The 18,405-nt window shown below is 38.1% G+C and overlaps 1 protein-coding gene across 1 annotated transcript in view; it reads right to left on the bottom strand.

Moving 5' to 3' along the window:
- LOC117415906 (tolloid-like protein 2) overlaps nt 1-18,405 on the bottom strand; it is a 112,069-nt gene that overhangs the window by 53,680 nt on the left and 39,984 nt on the right. Inside the window, exon 2 of the mRNA XM_034026822.3 lies at nt 10,294-10,404. Coding sequence (XP_033882713.2) covers nt 10,294-10,404 — 111 coding nt within the window. The remainder of the gene's footprint in view (nt 1-10,293; nt 10,405-18,405) is intronic.

Genomic DNA, 18,405 nt, shown 5'->3' on the forward strand with positions numbered 1-18,405 from the left:
CAAACAGTATCAGAATCTCACCGACGTATAACCTTTATGCATATAAAAGTATATGTACACTATATATATAGCCCAGATTGCAGAATCTACATATGCATAAGAACACACTCAGAAAAATAAATCTCTCAAACTCATTCATGGAGGTTAATTGGAATTGTGAGGTGCATTATGAGTACCAATAGATTCAAGCAGCATGTAGTGAATGCAGTAAATGAGTGGGACTGTGAGACAGAATTGCAAGTGACTGTGAGGGCCCTTCTGGCTGGGACCCCCTGCACCAGGAGCTGCCCTTCCCTTTCAGGGCAGGGATTACATTCTTTCCCAGGGCTCGTTTAAGCTCTAGTTTCTGATGCAAAACAAATGTTTGAAAACCTGCTGTTAGCAACGGTTCCTGTGGATTCAGCCAGAAGAGCTCAAGCACCTGCAGCTTCTGGTGAGAATCAGAAGCACTTAGTCAGCTTCAATACAAGTGTTCATACCATCCTACTGCACGGATGCACTCTTTAGCGTTAACTGAGTTGCTGTGCTAAGTCTGTACATTAACTATTAACAGATTCAATGTGGGTCATTCTACGCCAACTCAACCAGAAAAGGGGCATTTTGTTGCCCGACCATCTCAGATTTTGCTAGAAAAATTCACCTAGGGGGTTTTCGGGCCCACTGAGTTCAGAAATGCTAATCTTTTTTTATTTTTTATTTCCCCTTTGAGCTGTGACCTGGTAAAGGTCAACCTAAAGTGAAAAAGTGACCCTGACCAGAAAAATCACACTGGCCTCAAGTTCTTTAAGTTTACCATGGTAATCAATTTTTTGTGTTTTCTATCAGTTTGTAGCTTTTATAACACACCTGAGTGAGGTATTGGTAGTTTCAAATGTGTCACTGTAACAAAGAAATCTAAGTTCCACACGCAAGTTCATAACCCCTCAGTTCCAAGCTAGTGCCACTGGAAGCACACCCTGTCACTTTTTAATCTAGATCTAACCCCAGACAATGCAACATTGAAGAATAACGCCAGTTCAGTTAGGACTATGTAGTACTTTAGCCTCACCAAAGTGGCCATAAGCAATGCATGACAAATGCAACTTCAAAAATCTGCCAAAAATCCAAAATCCGCAGATACCAAAATGTTTTGTTTGATTCTTGTAGATCTCATCAACATCTATCCAAAATATCTTTGGGTAATTTTTTGGAGCCCCCACATGTGAGTTATTTCTGCCTAAACTTGGTAGAAATACCAAAAATTCTAATTTCAGAGGGGGTTAATAACCAGTGGGGGGGACTTGAAACCAAAAGTTTTTCACAAAATTTAGAAGAGTGGTCCCTAAAGTTCTTACAGGAATACTAACATTTTAGGGCCCGCATCCCCTACAGGGTAAAGGGTTGGGTTGAAGTTTGAATAAAATTCGTCATTTACCCCTCGTCTGGCAACTTGCCAAAAGTGAGTTAGGTGCTCCTGGTATTTTTTTCTCGAAAGCCCTCTTCATTACGAGTCGAACGAGGTGCTACACAGGATGGGAGCGTCTAAGTTGAGCCCAGGGTGATTTTTCTGGTCAGGGTCACTTTTTCATTTTAGGCTGACCTTTGCCAGGTCACAGCTCGTATGGGAAATTAAAAAAAAAAAAAAATGATTAGCATTTCTGAACTCAGCGGGCCCGAAAACCCCCAGGTGAATTTCTCTAGCAAAATCTGATAGTCGGGCAACAGCTCTGGTTGAGTTTCTTTGTAAACGGTTGTTTAAATGATCATATACATCTCTTTGAATCCAAGTGAATCATAACTAAATTATGAAAGCAGGTGTAAAAGTTATGAAAAGTTGTTTTAATGTCTGGCAACTCTTTCACTTGTTTTGCAGCTTCGCACAGTTTACTGCTTATTCCAGTTTCACAATGGTTCATGACCTCAACTAACATTTAATTTTCTTTCAATACTTTTACATTTGACTGCTTTAGTCAGTTTAGCATCATTATTACATTTATTAGACCTAAATTAGGTCTTACCAGACTCAACAACCTTTTTTTTTTTAACTCAAAAACTTCTAGCTTCAGCTTTTAACTTCTTACGATGCATTTTTTAAACAAAGGTTTAAGTTAGGGAGTGCAGGTTGAGTGCTTGCATATGCCTGCTGATACTAGCACCAGCACCTTTCATCAACAAACCATTTTAGAAACCTTAAAAGAAAACACGCCTAGAAATCTGAACACCCAGACTAATATGAAGCCGCGGTTATCCCTACTGAAGGCTGCCAGAATCAATCAGGTAAGCCTTGTCATAACATTTGAATTACATTACTATGCAGAAAAGTGCGTAATGACCTCCAGAAAATACCGCCGGCTTAGTGACATAACTGCCAACACTTCTTCATTGTACAGAAGTTGCAGTTTCACTTCAGTTTTAGCTCGTCTGTATCGTTCGGTTTGGAATTTTATGAAAATGTTGGGTTTGGTTTGGGAAATTCATAACCGTTACATCCTTAACTAATACCAAATACATTTAATAGGAGTGATATCAAAATAAAAAAGCTTTACCTGTCCAGTGAGATATGCATATATAACATATTACTTTACCATGGTCAAGGTGGTAATTTTGCAGTGGCAATCCTTACCTGTTCTCTGTCATGTTTTATCATGCTATACGATGCAGTACTTTCACATGTTTTATGGAGCTCTATAAAACTGTATAGGAATTTTCTGGACAAATATAGAACCATGTTTAAACATAGTGGGCTTGATTTGTCAAACTGACCTTTTAAGACAGTATTAAGAGCTCCTGTGCTCATTTATATATGTTGTCAATTTATCCTTTTCATTTCGTGTCAGTTGCCCTTTGCCTGCAGTAGCAAGTTAAGCTCTGCAAGAAAGCTCATTACTGAGGACATACGGTCGTTCAACTGTAGGTTGGTAGAGAAAACTTTTGAAACAACCCAAGCATGAAGAAAGCAAAACAAAGACTAATCGTCGGGATGAAAAAAAAACAGATTTTAGCAATCAAACAAGAGGACGGCACTGTATCAAGAACCGCAAACTGATTTTGCAGAGAGTCGAAGGCTTTTACAGATAATTATATCACGACGAAAACAGCAAAGTAGCAGATGACGAAGAAGAGACGGAAAAAACGCAACCCGAGGAAGAAGTTCCAGACGTTCTACCGGAAGAAGTGAAACATGCTATCAAACATATGAAGACAGGAAAGGCACCCGGAGAAGACGGCATAACAATTGACTATGTGAAAGAAGGAGTTGAAGAACTGACAAAAATACTGTTGCATATTTTTACAGATTGTATTAAGAAAAAGAAAATGCCAAACGACTGGAACAAAGCATCAGTGATATTTTTACATAAGAAAGGAGGTAAAGAAGACCTCAAGAACTACAATTAGCTTATTTCCTATAATCTACAACATTTTTACTAAAATACTCACCAACAGACTTCAAGATATATTTGACTTGGCACAATCAAAAATCAAGCTTTGAACATGAACATTTAACATATTATTTCTCTCGTGTGTGTGTGTGGCGAGTTTGCCTGCGTGTTACTGTTTCTATCTCTCTTTTGTGTGTGTGGCGAGTTTGCCTGCGCATATGGAGGAGCGAGACTTTTTGACTGGACTTTTTGGGAGAGAGAGCTAATAAAGAGTGGTTTTAAGTGCTATTAAAACCAGCCCTGGTGTCCTGCCTTTTCAGCACCGTCGCTGGAAACCCAGCACACAGTCGCTACATTGTTGACAGAAGTAGAGCCGAGGCAGGTACCTCGACACGCACTTGGAAGCTGGCAGGAAAGAGTGTAGAAATGCAAAACTAGACTTGCCCAAATAATTGGCATAGGCAAAACTGGATTGGCCCAGCATCGATGTTGAAGCTTTGGACGAAATTAGACTTGCCCAAATTAATGGCATGGGTGAACCAGATTCGCCCAGCATCGATTTTGAACAAATTAGACTTGCCTGGGCTAGTCCCGAAATTCAGTGAAAACTTGAAAAAATGGGTTTCGCACAGTCATCTTTTTCAAGTTCTGGGCCAAACTAGATTAGCCCGATTGGACGCGGGCAAGTGCTGAAAAAAAGTGGTAACTTCGATCGGGATTCGCCCAGGGCTTCTAGATTGGCCCCGGCAAAATTAGACTCCCCAGAACACCGGGTTTCACCCTTAAAATATATTTAATATATATTGATGCGGTGTGGTAGATGACCGTAACTGGACTTATGCATCCCGAGCCGTAGGCGAGGGCGCTAAGAAAGTCAAGGTAATCTACTACAAGGTAGAGCCTGCATTAAGAGGGCTCTATCGCTATTAGAAAATTATTTATTTCTTTATTTTCTCTTAAAAAAAAAAAAAAACAACTTTAAAACCTATACTTACCTTGAACTTCTGATATTTCGCAGAGTAACCTTCCGCTGAGGAAAATAACACATGTAGTGAACATGTTATTATTATTATTATTATTATAAAAAATATTATTATTTGGATAACATACAGACGTGCTCAAATTTGTTGGTACCCTTACAGCTCATTGAAATAATGCTTCATTCCTCCTGAAAAGTGATGAAATTAAAAGCTATTTTATCATGTATACTTGCATGCCTTTGGTATGTCATAGAATAAAGCAAAGAAGCTGAATTATTGCTTATTCTACAAAGATATTCTAAAATGGCCTGGACACATTTGTTGGTACCACTTAGAAAAGATAATAAATAACTGGATTATAGTGATATTTCAAACTAATTAGTTTCTTTAATTAGTATCACATATGTCTCCAATCTTGTAATCAGTCATTCAGCCTATTTAAATGGAGAAAAGTAGTCACTGTGCTGTTTGGTATCATTGTGTGCACCACACTGAACATGGACCAGAGAAAGCAAAGGAGAGAGTTGTCTGAGGAGATCAGAAAGAAAATAATAGACGAGCATGGCAAAGGTAAAGGCTACAAGACCGTCTCCAAGCAGCTTGATGTTCCTGTGACAACAGTTGCAAATATTATTAAGAAGTTTAAGGTCCTTGGAACTGTAGCCAACCTCCCTGGGCGCGGCCGCAAGAGGAAAATCGACCCCAGATTGAAAAGAAGGATAGTGCGAATGGTAGAAAAAGAACCAAGGATAACTGCCAAAGAGATACAAGCTGAACTCCAAGGTGAAGGTACGTCAGTTTCTGATCGCACCATCCGTCGCTTTTTGAGCGAAAGTGGGCTCCATGGAAGAAGACCCAGGAGGACTCCAGTTTTGAAAGACGAAAAAATGAAGCTTTCAATGAAAAGAACACCATACCTACAGTGAAACATGGAGGAGGCTATGTTTTGGGGCTGCTTTGCTGCACCTGGCACAGGGTGCCTTGAATCTGTGCAGGGCACAATGAAATCTCAAGACTATCAAGGCATTCTGAAGCGAAACGTACTGCCCAGTGTCAGAAAGCTCTGTCTCAGTCACAGGTCATGGGTCCTCCAACAGGATAATGACCCAAAACACACAGCTAAAAGCACCCAAGAATGGATAAGAACAAAACATTGGACTATTCTGAAGTGGCCTTCTATGAGTCCTGATCTGAATCCTATCGAACATCTATGGAAAGAGCTGAAACTTGCAGTCTGGAGAAGGCATCCATCAAACCTGAGACAGCTGGAGCAGTTTGCTCAGGAAGAGTGGGCCAAACTACCTGTTAACAGGTGCAGAAGTCTCATTGAGAGCTACAGAAAACGTTTGATTGCAGTGATTGCCTCTAAAGGTTGTGCAACAAAATATTAGGTTAGCGCTCCCATAATTTTTGTCCATGCCATTTTCATTTGTTTTCTTATTTACAATATTATGTTGAATAAAAAATCAAAAGCAAAGTCTGATTTCTATTAAATATGGAATAAACAATGGTGGATGCCAATTATTGTCAGTTTCAAGTTATTTCAGAGAAAATTGTGCATTCTTCGTTTTTTGTGGAGGGGTACCAACAAATTTGAGCATGTCTGTATTTATTTATTGGGGTATTACTATTTCTTATTGTAATTTATCTGGACGTGTACAATTGTTGAATAGTCAGTGTAGTATTAAGTCGGACTCAAAACTTGTTGTTGGAGGCGGGGCATCATTCAAGCTGGCAGGGAGTGGATTGGCTGAAACAGGGTTGGCAGTTTGACTGGCTGGTTTTGAGTGAGGGTGTTGTTTGGATCCAGCTAATGACAGAATTGTTTATTATTATTTGTTTATTTAGCAGACGCCTTTATCCAAGGCGACTTACAGAGACTAGGGTGTGTGAACTATCCATCAGCTGCAGAGTCACTTACAATTACATCTCAACATATATATATATGTTGCTCGGCCACTTTTTTTTTTTGGCATGTCCTAATCTGTAAAATCTGTTCACAGTTTTAGGGTCTCTAAGTCTATGTCTGGCTGAAAAGCATTTTTTTTTATTTTTTATTAGGTGATAGGGCAGTGCAAAAGAGGTTACCAGGCTTGTGTAATAATCAGTAAGTTATTGACTTTAAAATCGTGGTCTTAAATAAATAATACTTAAATTGGAAGAAATAAGTATAAATAATTGTTTTTTAAATATAAAAAATACATTTTGCTCAAAAATGTGCATTATATTATAATACATTCTTGTATGTAAGTGGGCTGTAGCATTCATGACTGATTAATTTGTTATGCAAATTAAACCTTTGATATGAATTCTGCGATTTATAAAAGTTGCATCTCCCTGTTGCAAGTCAGTATCAGTCACCACATTATTATTATTATTATTTGTTTATTTAGCAGACGCCTTTATCCAAGGCAGAGACTAGGGTGTGTGAACTATGCATCAGCTGCAGAGTCACTTACAACTACGTCTCACCCGAAAGACGGAGCACAAGGAGGTTAAGTGACTTGCTCAGGGTCACACAATGAGTCAGTGGTTGAGGTGGGATTTGAACCTGGGACCTCCTGGTTACAAGCCCATTTCTTTACCCACTGGACCACACATGCAAAACAAAGACTTTAACAGGGGGCTTATAGGAAAGGACTGATCACCTTGCAGATGGCTCACCTTGCAGATGGCTTAAGCTTTAATAAAAAAAAAATATGCATGTGATGGGAACATTTACTTGATGATAGAACGAGCGTTGTATGCAACATGCTGCTTTGTGTAGGGCGACTGCATTGTGAAATTTGGTCCATTCGTGAAGTTCTGAGCTGTGCCTGCCAGAGTTCACCCTGAGTTGAAACCCTAGCATGGTTTCTTAATAAAAGAAGGATTCCTTTCTCATGAAGCAATTTAAAATCACGTTTATTAAAAAGGAGTGAGAAAAGGCATGGCAAAGACACTCATTCCAGCTGAACGATTTCAACTCTTCATTATTTATTACCTTTGTCCATTTCTTTTGTAGTGTTTAGCACCATGGTGTACGAGACTGGTTTCGATCAGTGCATAATTCATGCACATGGATCTGTCTTAATTAGCAAGAAGCTTTTGCGGTGCCCTCTAGAAAATGTATTCAGTTTGCACTTTCAGGACAAATCTAGCGTAACAATGCAATGCTTTCTAAACCGGGCTCAGGACTTTATTCTTTTCAATCTTGAATGGGTTGTAACTCAAAAAAAAGAGCAACTAAACTTGAGCCAAGCTGTGCCTAAGCAGCGCTAACTGACTGAAAAAGAGGATTAGCCCTGGCCACTTTTAAACATACTCAGATCCCTGCTGTCAACTGCATGCTACTTTCTCCATCTAATCTCTTTATGTCTTTTGTAATTACAAATGTGTTACCCATGTTGCTTACTTCTCTCTGTATTACTGATGCTATTCTATTGCAACAGAACCTGCAAGATGAGTTCAGCAAAGCACCGGTTTGCCAAACTGTGATGGCAGCCACAATTCTTATACTTATCTGTTGCAATAAAGCACATCTTAATAAAATTCAGCTACAAAACCTTCTATTACATTTATGGTATAGTACCTGGCAATGACTTATCGATATCTTACACTACTTCATAAAATTAAGATTACCTCTGATATTGAAAGATTAAGATATCACTTTGCCCATTTGTTTTTTAATTTATATTTTGTATATGATTAAAACAACTTTCTTAACTATCAAATTTGAAATTTCTTGGCCAGAGAGGTATGGTAAAGCATATTAAGAACCATGGTAAATACACATCACAGCCATTGGGAAACCGCAATATTACAGTGCAAATGTACTGTGGTAAACTTGTATAAGGGGTTTGTGTTTCATCACGTTCAGGGCAGATGCCATTGCTCAGACTGTCAGATTTATAAAGATCAGATCAGCAGGATCATTTCTGAAATCAGTGCAGGTTGCATGGATGAACAAATATTTTCTGGGAATGTCTATTTTAAAGCTATTTTTCGACTGTGAATCAATTTAAATCCGCTATTATATATTTCTAGTCATATTCCGAAACCAATAACAAATGGTATTTTTTTAATGGGAATCAGTTTATTTTTCAGTTTTTATTTTTAACATCAATAATCTCAAACTCCTGAAAGTGACCCTATGGATTCTTGGACAGAACACTGCGGTTCAGTCTTTTACACTGACTGTGTGTTAGCCCAATCTAATCTCTCCCTAGAGCAACCAATGCCTCTTCCATTATGAGAAATACTCCCATTCTATCCTTGAGTCCCAGCCAGGATAGTTTTACCTGTACTGTAAGTGTAAGGTTGTACTATAGTATTCCTATATTCTGTGCATGTCTCCCCGATATCTGCCAATATATTGGTGCAAAAATAATTTTCTAGTATCATACTAGTATGAACAGATTGGCAATTGTAAAAAATAAAAAGCTGTTTTGTTAAATTTTGCTCCCATTAAGAATGCCAAAACTAGGGATGTTAGATTTTGTTCATTTTCCTAAATGTTTAAACGAAAGCCATCATGAGAGCCCTCTATTTTTGAGATGCACTACAGTATTAATGTGTACGAGAGGACATGTGCACAGCATTTACTTGTATGTGGAAAAGACTTATTAAATCTTAAATAAATTACCTTACACTGCACACATTCTACTGTATAAGCACTACAGATGACCTCTATATTTGACACACATGTCTTTGACAATGGTTAAACGTGTAGATATTTAAACCATTACCCTACCAACAGTAGTTACCTGTTCTTATGTGTTAAAGTGTTAAAAGCTTTCCTTGCATTATAAATAGTCTGGGGTTGTGAAGAGGTTTATCTTGGTCAGCAAGGGGTACAAAATCATCCAAACAGCTTTACAATTAAATTATAAAATGGCTTGGATAAATTAAACAAGGTGATTGGCTGAACAAGGTCACATGGCTAGGGACTGAGCACCTCTAAAGATGATGGTACACAAAGCCACTTTCTCCGGAACAGTGGCTTGAAACCTGGTACCAGGCGACCCAAAATATTCTCTGCACAGTAAAAGGGGAACATTAATGATTACACAGATAATCTAATGGTATTTAAAGCATTGGTTAGCACTCATGTATTTATTTGTTACAATCTAGGATTACTGGTACATCAGGTTTGTTTCTCTTTTGTGTGCTTCGGGGAGGTTGGCAGCTGCACACATTCCATGCTGATAATGACTGCCTGCAATCAATGGATATAATTCAAACCAAAGAAATAAACCCTCACATAGACCATCAGGGTTTAACGGTGTAGTGTCCCCCAGGATTACAAATATTTTTTACATAACATTTAACAAGGTGACTGTGAGATTAGATTTATCCTGTAAAATGTTATTAGTACAACAAACATCACATGTGGAAAGGGGTTTTACTTTCTCAGCTGTACAAGAACTTGACTATGTAAGTTATAACCTCTGATAAAGATAAGTGCACATTCAGATACTACAGAGTAATACTGAAGTATCTAATGAACACGACTGTGTGGCACTCAATATACTCTTTGGAATAAATAAAATCTACTGTAGTAGGTTTGTTTCATTGATTATGTATATGACATATGTCACAAGCTCATAGATTATTTTAATGGGTCACTTATTTCAAATCCAACCAAGGGAACATACATCTTTCAGAAGGTCTAATTAAAAAGACCCTTTTAAAAAAAAAACTGATCACAAGGAGACCTTCAAACCCTCACAAGTAAACAAGGCTGATTGCAAAGCATATTTTAAGATTTATACTAGCATGGTTTTTAGACCAGCAGAAGTGAATCAGGTGCTAGCATGATTTATCCTACTGTTTAAATATTTTTAAAACTGGATGGGCGCAACCCCTATGAAGTACTATACACCACATCCCAAGGCTGTAAAGTAACAGATTTTTCCCATCGTGCCATTGCCTGATCCAACGAGACAGTTCACCAGTCGCTGCTCCTCACTCACCTGTACTGTGTCCTCTTGTTCCTGCTGTGAGCTCTGTTATCTGACCGGTTCTGTCTATGTGAAACAATTTCATATCCTCTTCATCTAAAGCTATGTCTCCCCAAAAGGCAACTGTCAAAAAAAAAAAAAAAAAGATATATGGACATTAGGACCAAGTAGCAATATCTACAAAATGAAATATACAACAAAATGTTATATTTTAGAATGACCAATAACCCCTTATTTGATTACAGTTTAGTATACATTTTAGCATTGCTACATTTACTTTGATTCCAGATATCTTTGGGAGCCAGTCCAAGATGGAATAATTTGGTCAGGCTTCTGCATTGCCTGCCCATTTGTGAGGTAATTACAGTTTGTTTGTTATTAATGAATACATAGCTTCAAAATGGTATTAAAATCTTTGAATTTGTATTAAATTTGTACAATGTTTGCAATTGCTCTGAATTATGTTGTTTCAAGAATGAGTTCACAAGCTTGTCTGCTGTATCCATTCTGCTGTAGCTGTACCATAATGAATCTGTGCCTTTCAGCTCATGCCATCAACACTGTACATAAGGTGGAGTTGAAAAGTCACATGACTTTCTGAAAAGAAGAAATCATACACAAGGCCAGCATTTCTACAGCAATAATATTGGATTTTTAAATAAAACACATTAAAATGTATTTTTAAGCCATTATGGTCCAGGTCTTGTACGAGCTTTACCACCGAAACCTGGATTTGAACCTGGATGGATACAGAGCCACAGGAACCACTAAATGAACCAGTTGAGCCACCAGCCCCAATCAGTAAAGCACAGTACTGTAGAATGAGCACCAGCGGCTCCTCAACAGCCGCTGCAAATACATCACTCCCTTCTGAAACGGTTATGTTTCCTGTTGCACATCTTGGCTAAGAAACCTGGCCAACACATTCTCAATAACTCCTTCCATTTTATTTGGTGAACATACACTAATAAACCATTTTTTATTATTCATTTGTACTTGTGGGTTAAAACACTTAGGGGTAGATGTACTAAAGTTTTGCATCTGTCGCACTAGTTGCAAACCACATGGAAACCAGAAGGAAGTGTAGCGTGAAATGTATTAAACAAACGCAATGCTGTTAGCGTCATTTTAACGAATGCTTTGCAGCCACAGTTCTTATTTGCACTTTAGCCTTAAATGAATATGTAATTCTGGGCGTTCTACAGAAATTCACAAAAACAGGGTGGAGATGATAGAGCAAATGAGGGATCAAAAATATTGTAATGAGATGTAGTAAAGCTGTGGGCAATTGCGACACTTACAATTGCATCAATTTGTAGCATGTTTTAAACAGTCACAATTGTTGCTGGCATTTCCCAGTCCGCCTTTTCTCATGTGTTGCCAGTTGTGCTCAATATATGTGAAACAATCACCCAAGTACCTAATTTTCACTAAAGTCAGGGTGTACTTACAAGCCTTGAAAACAAATTTCTATGACATTTCTGGTTTTCCCAGCTTGTTGGCAGCAATAGACTGCACACATGTGCCATCTGTATAGGACCATGATCTATTGTGTGTTAATTGTCTAGACTACTAAGTAGACCAAATTCAAAATAATAATAATTAAAATAAAATAAAAAACCCTAAAATCATTTAGTTTCAACTTAAAATAATTTTTTATTTGCACTGTACACCAATGCGTACAATGCATTTATTTTGTGTTACCAGTAGGCTAAAGTATAAAAAAAAGCGTGCTAGGTATTCATTTGATTTTACTACTGTACTGTATAGGCCTACTGTACAGATTTATATTTTTACATAATGTAATGGGTAGCCTACCCAAAACACATTAGTGTTATTTCAGTGCAATGATTTATATTTAAAATACACTGAGAACTTTAAACGTATGTGTGCACGATTTTATTGTATTGTTTTTTAACCCGAAACCTCCTTATGTTGGACAAACATGTCCGGTTTAGCAAGGGCCTACTGTATGATTATGAAAAGCTTTTGGGGGGTGAAAGTGGGGGCCCCACTATAGAATCTGATGGGATTAAACTGCCTTTCATTTTTTACATCTATAACAGTATTAAAATAGGTAAAATAAAGACGGAAAAGAATGCATTGTACAGATGACGTTTACATTTAACAAAAACAATGTTATTTTGATTCTTGCACCCGTGCATGTATAGACGTTATCCTTTGGGCACTCTCTGCTGCAGCAAACCACAACTCAACTGCCACTATTTTATTTGAAAAAATGTCGCACAACTCTCGCTAGAGATCTCACTAAGATGATGCAAATAATATTTAAATTAGTATATTGCGGCTCTCTTCATTAACATATTTTTTCTTATTACATACGATAAAATGTGCACTTTGCGAATTGTCGTAACAAAAATGCAAATTGCGGTATGTTTGCGCTGCGACTGGCCCATCTTAGTACATCTACCCCTTAGTTTATTAACCTCAACGACATTGAATAAACATGTATAGCTGGGACAAGGGAAGTTTTTTTTTTGACAAACACAGACAAGAGTAGACTTTTAACTCCTGAACTTTGCACTAACAGGGCTGAGTGTAACAGTAACTAGTGTATTTGAGTATTATTAAGAAGGGTTTTTCAAACAATTTGAGATGAATTGCTGAGAGGATAGTTGGCATGCTGGTGCTGATTGTTGTTGTGGTTTTGTGCAATGGTATGGACTATTCATGGAGGGCTAAGTTAGGACAGTTTTAAACCCAGATCTCCTGAGGTGAAGGGCTGTCATTAACTGCCGACCCTTGTTCAACAAGGTTGAACACATTTGTATCAAAGTGGTTTAGTAATAGAGATTGTCACCAAGGAATTAAACTGGTGTCAGGCTACTGACAGCTAAAATAGGTATGATTTAGTGAACATTTTGGCAAAGCTCCTCTCTTTCAAATGGCTTGCCAGCAATCAAGCTTTAAACCAGTTTAGACTAAAACGCTGAAATGCAAATTAGTGGAACTGAAGTGATTAATATCCGCTTCTCCGCTAGGAAAAACTGCTGCCCGTCACAGTGATCGGTCACTAAACGTTTTACCAGTCACAACGCAAAATGTCATGGTCATTTGTCTGACATCTGCTCACTCTTAAAGCAATACACATACACTTTGTTGTGGAGAAAATATGACAGGAAGCAGCACAAGTAGTTGCTGTATCACAATGATCAATGAAGCAAAGCGTTTCATCCAGAGGCTGACTGCCAGTTCAAATTCAAATGATTTGTCATTTACTGAAAACCTAATGAAGGATTATTTTTAAGAATGTTACAAATGCTCTAATGATGGAAATGAAGTAATCTTGTATTTTTTCATGGCATACAAAACAGGGTTAGATTGATTAATGATGCGACATAAAATAATTAGATTCTTGCCTCCATTTTAAAAATTTATATTGTATGTGGACCACTTAATGTAACAAAAACTGGATCAATGGACGAAAAAAGGCAAAATGTATGGGTACACCACCACCAGACAGCAAAGCTCAATGGTCCACTGCTGCAGGGCAAAACTGGACTTTTGTTTCAAACTACTGTTTATTTAAATTATAGTTCCTATTGAGCAAGGACAAATACATTTTTTTCTAAAAGGAATACAATCTTTTTAAAAAAGGTAGAAAGCTAGCAAAAAACAACTAGGTTGCAACTGGGAGCAAATAAAGTATTGAGGAATTCCTTGGTAGTCTTGTACAGTTAATTTCAACCACGATCAGTCTGTTTCTACAGACCTCTGAGACAGTAAAAGTGACAGAAGAAAATGGCATGACGACTGTCAGTTCACACCTCAATGCCAGGGGCTGGGATCCGTTTCTGGACAGGTAATAAAATCAGTTTGTTAGCACCTAACCGGGGAGGGCTGTCTAGTAAACTCTCCAGATTTACATTCAGATTTTGCCAGAGCATGCTCTTGTACAATGCAGACTTGTTTAAATAGACCCCACTATCTTAAAACAGTTTTATTTTAACCTCATACACCTGTTAGGGCAGCAGGGTGGAGTAGTGGTTAGGGCTCTGGACTCTTGACTGGAGGGTCGTGGGTTCAATCCCAGGTCGGGGACACTGCTGCTGTACCCTTGAGCAAGGTACTTTACCTAGATTGCTCCAGTAATAACCCAACTGTATAAATGGGTAATTGTATGTAAAAATAATGTGATATCTTGTAACAATTGTAAGTCGCCCTGGATAAGGGCATCTGCTAAGAAATAAATAATATGAATAATATGTTAAACACACCATTACAAATACTAGCAGGTAGATAGATAACTGGTTAAAACAGAAAGCTTGGGGGATTGGTCGACATGATTTCATCCACACACAAAATCCAAAAGGATTTAGACTGCATACAGAATTGGCTAGAAATGTGGCAAATGGAATTTAATATAAATAAATATAAAGTGTTGGGGCTCCCGAGTGGTGCAACCGGAAAAGATGCTCCGCGTGGAGTGCAGGATGCGCCCTATAGCCTGGAGGTTGCTGGTTCGAGTCAAGGGTATTCCACTGCCGACCGTGGACTGGAGTTCCCAGGGGACGGCGTACAATTGGGTGTGGCTGCATGGCGGGCCTGCAGAGTGAAAAGAAACGGACGGCTGACGGCACACGTTTCAGAGGATGCGCGTGTCCATCTTTGTCTCTCCTGTGTCAGCGCCGGGGTGGCAGCGGTGAGCCGGGTTGAAATAAATAATAATTGGGCTTTCCAAACTGGGGAGAAAATGATAAAAAATAATTGCCGATTCCAAATAAATTATTATATATATATATATATATATATATATATATATATAAATTTACACTGCCCTACTGCCCTATTGTGGGGCTGTCATAATAATTCCACATACAGTAATCTACCCATTACAAAAAACGATAGGAATTATATTTCAATCCTAAATCCACTGAAGCAGTATACAACAAGCTTGGGGTTTCTCAGTATTTAAACACTAAACAAAGCAGATTCATTAATTCAAAACCAAAACAGCATTTGCTCCAGTACAAAGTTTACACCACTTGAAATAAAACAAAGAATTAGCATACTAATGCAAAATATAAGAAAACAAGCCATATTTTCCCCAAAAGTAATACACAGCTAATGCTTAATGATGGTATCTTTTGACTCCCATTCCAGCCAACAGTTGCAAAATCTGCACATCATTATTTTGTCACCGTCAGCTGCATACATCCCCTCTTTGCAGCGTTGTTTAATTGTTATGCGCAGTTTAGGCATTTTAGAAACAAAAGTCTCTTCTCTTTCATCACAATCTGAATTCTCAAACAACTTGCTCCAAATTACACATCTATGCAAGTGCTAGCCAGAGCTTCCGTTTCCCTTCAGACCGTGTCTATGGTAACGGCTGAGCCTTGACAACTACGATTGCAAGTATTTATTTAAAGTATTTTATTTTGTATAAACCTCCCAATTTAAAAAAAATGTCCTTCTATGTTTTCTTTATAATGATTTTTCATTTTATTTCATTTTATATTTGCATTTCGTGTTACATGTTGCATTTCGTTTTTGTTTTGTGCTATTTCGTATTTGCAAAAAGCATACTGTATACAGCTGTTCGTAGTAGTCTATTCCCCAATAAAAATGTGTAATTTGCGATACTAATGGGGCCCATTAGCAGTGTTGGGTCCAGTTCCCACAGCTATTATTCAATATTTATTTTAGTGATTTTACATCCTTGCACAAAAAACAGCCAGTGTCATGGCTACACCATCCAAAAACAACAGCTGGGCCAGGATGAAGCACATTTCTTCAGCCACAATTTTGTCAGTTTAGGGGGTTATCCAGCACTTTTCCTGAAACATATAAGAATACCCCTGTATAGAAAAAGTCATATGCGATTGTGATCTTTCAATAGTGTATAATATTCAGAAGACTTGGAGGCTTGCCATTTTTCTGTACAGATTTGTAATTTGAGAATTATAAATGTGTTTTTGTATGTCACTCCCCAAAATGATCTATCCTGTTTGCTTGGCTGTGGCTTGAATTCGATAAATGCTTATGAGGGAGATATTTTCTCATGATTGAATAAATTATTCCTCTGATGTCACTGTTTCATTCTGAGCCAAACAAGTTTCTTAGTTTAAAACATCATAAAAACATGAATTATAAACAAGTATCTTAGCAACCCATGAGTGTTTATTAGATTACATTTCTCTTGGAATGACTACAAATTGTGACATAATAAAGACACATAAAAGTACAAAACAGGCACAAGTTTCATCACAATTAGAGAACAGAAAACAAAGTAAAACAAAAAAGTTTTAATGAAAAACAAATTGTTCAATGAGAAGTCTTTGTCAGTCCTTTGTGTTATAATATATATCGTGTGTTAACAAGATTGATATATTCAATGGTGGTGTTTGCCCATCCCCTAGGAGACTAAGGTATTATGTTTCATTAACGGGTCTCGTCAAATGTCTATATGCAGGTTGTGGATGCACGTTGGCCAAGCTTCTGAAAGGAGTTAATATTCATTGAAAGTGCGGTCAGAGAAAAGTGGAATCCACAAAGTAGTACAGCACAGAGGCCCCACTGTGTGTCGTCCCCACTGATGCCCCTGAAAAACAGAGCCCTAGCCCGGCATGCTCTCTATGTACAGCATGTCCTGCAACTGACTTCTCATTTCGACAAACAAAAAACGAACTGCAGTTATTAACCCTTTGCAGTCCATTTATTAAGTCAGGCGAGTCAGGTCCAATTTATTTTCACACACACAGTTAATTTTAGACGCGCTGTTTAAAAGTATTTTTTTTTCTACAGTCAAACGGGTTTAAAAGGACCTGCATATCAACAAAGCACTCACTAGGCATCTCCAGCCCCGCCCCACCCTTTCGTTCGCTATAGCTTTCACATATGCTAAGAAATAAATAATAATAATAATAGTCGTACATACCGATCTCCTAATCACTCGTTTTATCACCAAACGCCTCAATAATGCAATCCAAGTCATTATTTTATTACTATAACATCTGAAAAAAGCTCTGCAAATGTCCGTGATATTCTCTGAGCGCTGATGCAGTCACAGCCAGCTTGTTTCCTTATGGCCGCAGTTATCTGATCCCAGGGGCAAGTATGACTATTCATGAGATACGCCCTTTTATTTATTTATTTTTTTTTCCTGCTTGTCTCGGCTCCTGTCGCTCCCACTCGGCCATTGAATGGTTTTCTCAGATTTTTCTGGAGAAAAAACGACTAGAAACCCGTTTTTTGCGTCTTTTTGATGATGTCGGACAGGGTCCGACATTGGACCGGATAGGAATAATTGCAATGTCGGACCAGGTCCGACATAGGACCGCAAAGGGTTAAGGAAGGTCTGAGAAATAATTTAGTGTAACAGCCTCATGGAATGATGCTACAAACAGCTTTGTGCTAGCGTTGGTACAGAATCAAGAAGCGCCTCTGATGTCCTTCCAGACCTAATCACACATTATAAATCTCACTCTAAAGGGCTGGCTGAAGTAGCAGAACAAGAAAGAAAAGCACTTCTCACGAGCCCTTCCTCTCAGATGCTATCTAACGGTTCAGACGATGACATGGCCAGATTCAATTCCAGAAGTAAAACATACAAAAGTCTCGTCTCAATGTGTCTACGGAACAAAAACAGCAGCACCCAAATACTTCATTGTACAGTAAATGTTTAGTTTACATTTTAAACAAGTACCTTCAAGTAGCATCCTTGTCCCATACAGACAGTCTCCTTATATCCCAAGATTATACTACCCTCAGTACCTTCTAATAAAGAATGTCAATTTTCAACACAATTGGACAAGCAGTTCTCTATACAGTACAAAACTCCAAAATGACATACAGAAAAGTCTCCCTACACCAAAACCATGACATTCAGTACCTTGTGATAAAGAAGATCCTTGGCAACTGATTCTGCACAACTCGTATGACCGTGCAGTAAGCTGGGGATGAATAATAGTCACACAGTGGGTTTTTACTTTCCCCTTTTAAAAATCAGGTGCAGACAAGACTAAAAACAACTGATCTGAAAGTAGATATATCAAAAACACAAGCCAAGTTTCAAGAAACCATTGGGGCAACCTTGCCCAGCACAAAGCAAATAGGCACAACTGTAAAACCAATGGGAGGTACTCTTTTGCTGGTGTTGCTGTG

This window comes from Acipenser ruthenus, chromosome 7 (assembly GCF_902713425.1).
Source record: "Acipenser ruthenus chromosome 7, fAciRut3.2 maternal haplotype, whole genome shotgun sequence".
NCBI classification, from domain to species: Eukaryota; Metazoa; Chordata; class Actinopteri; order Acipenseriformes; family Acipenseridae; genus Acipenser; species Acipenser ruthenus.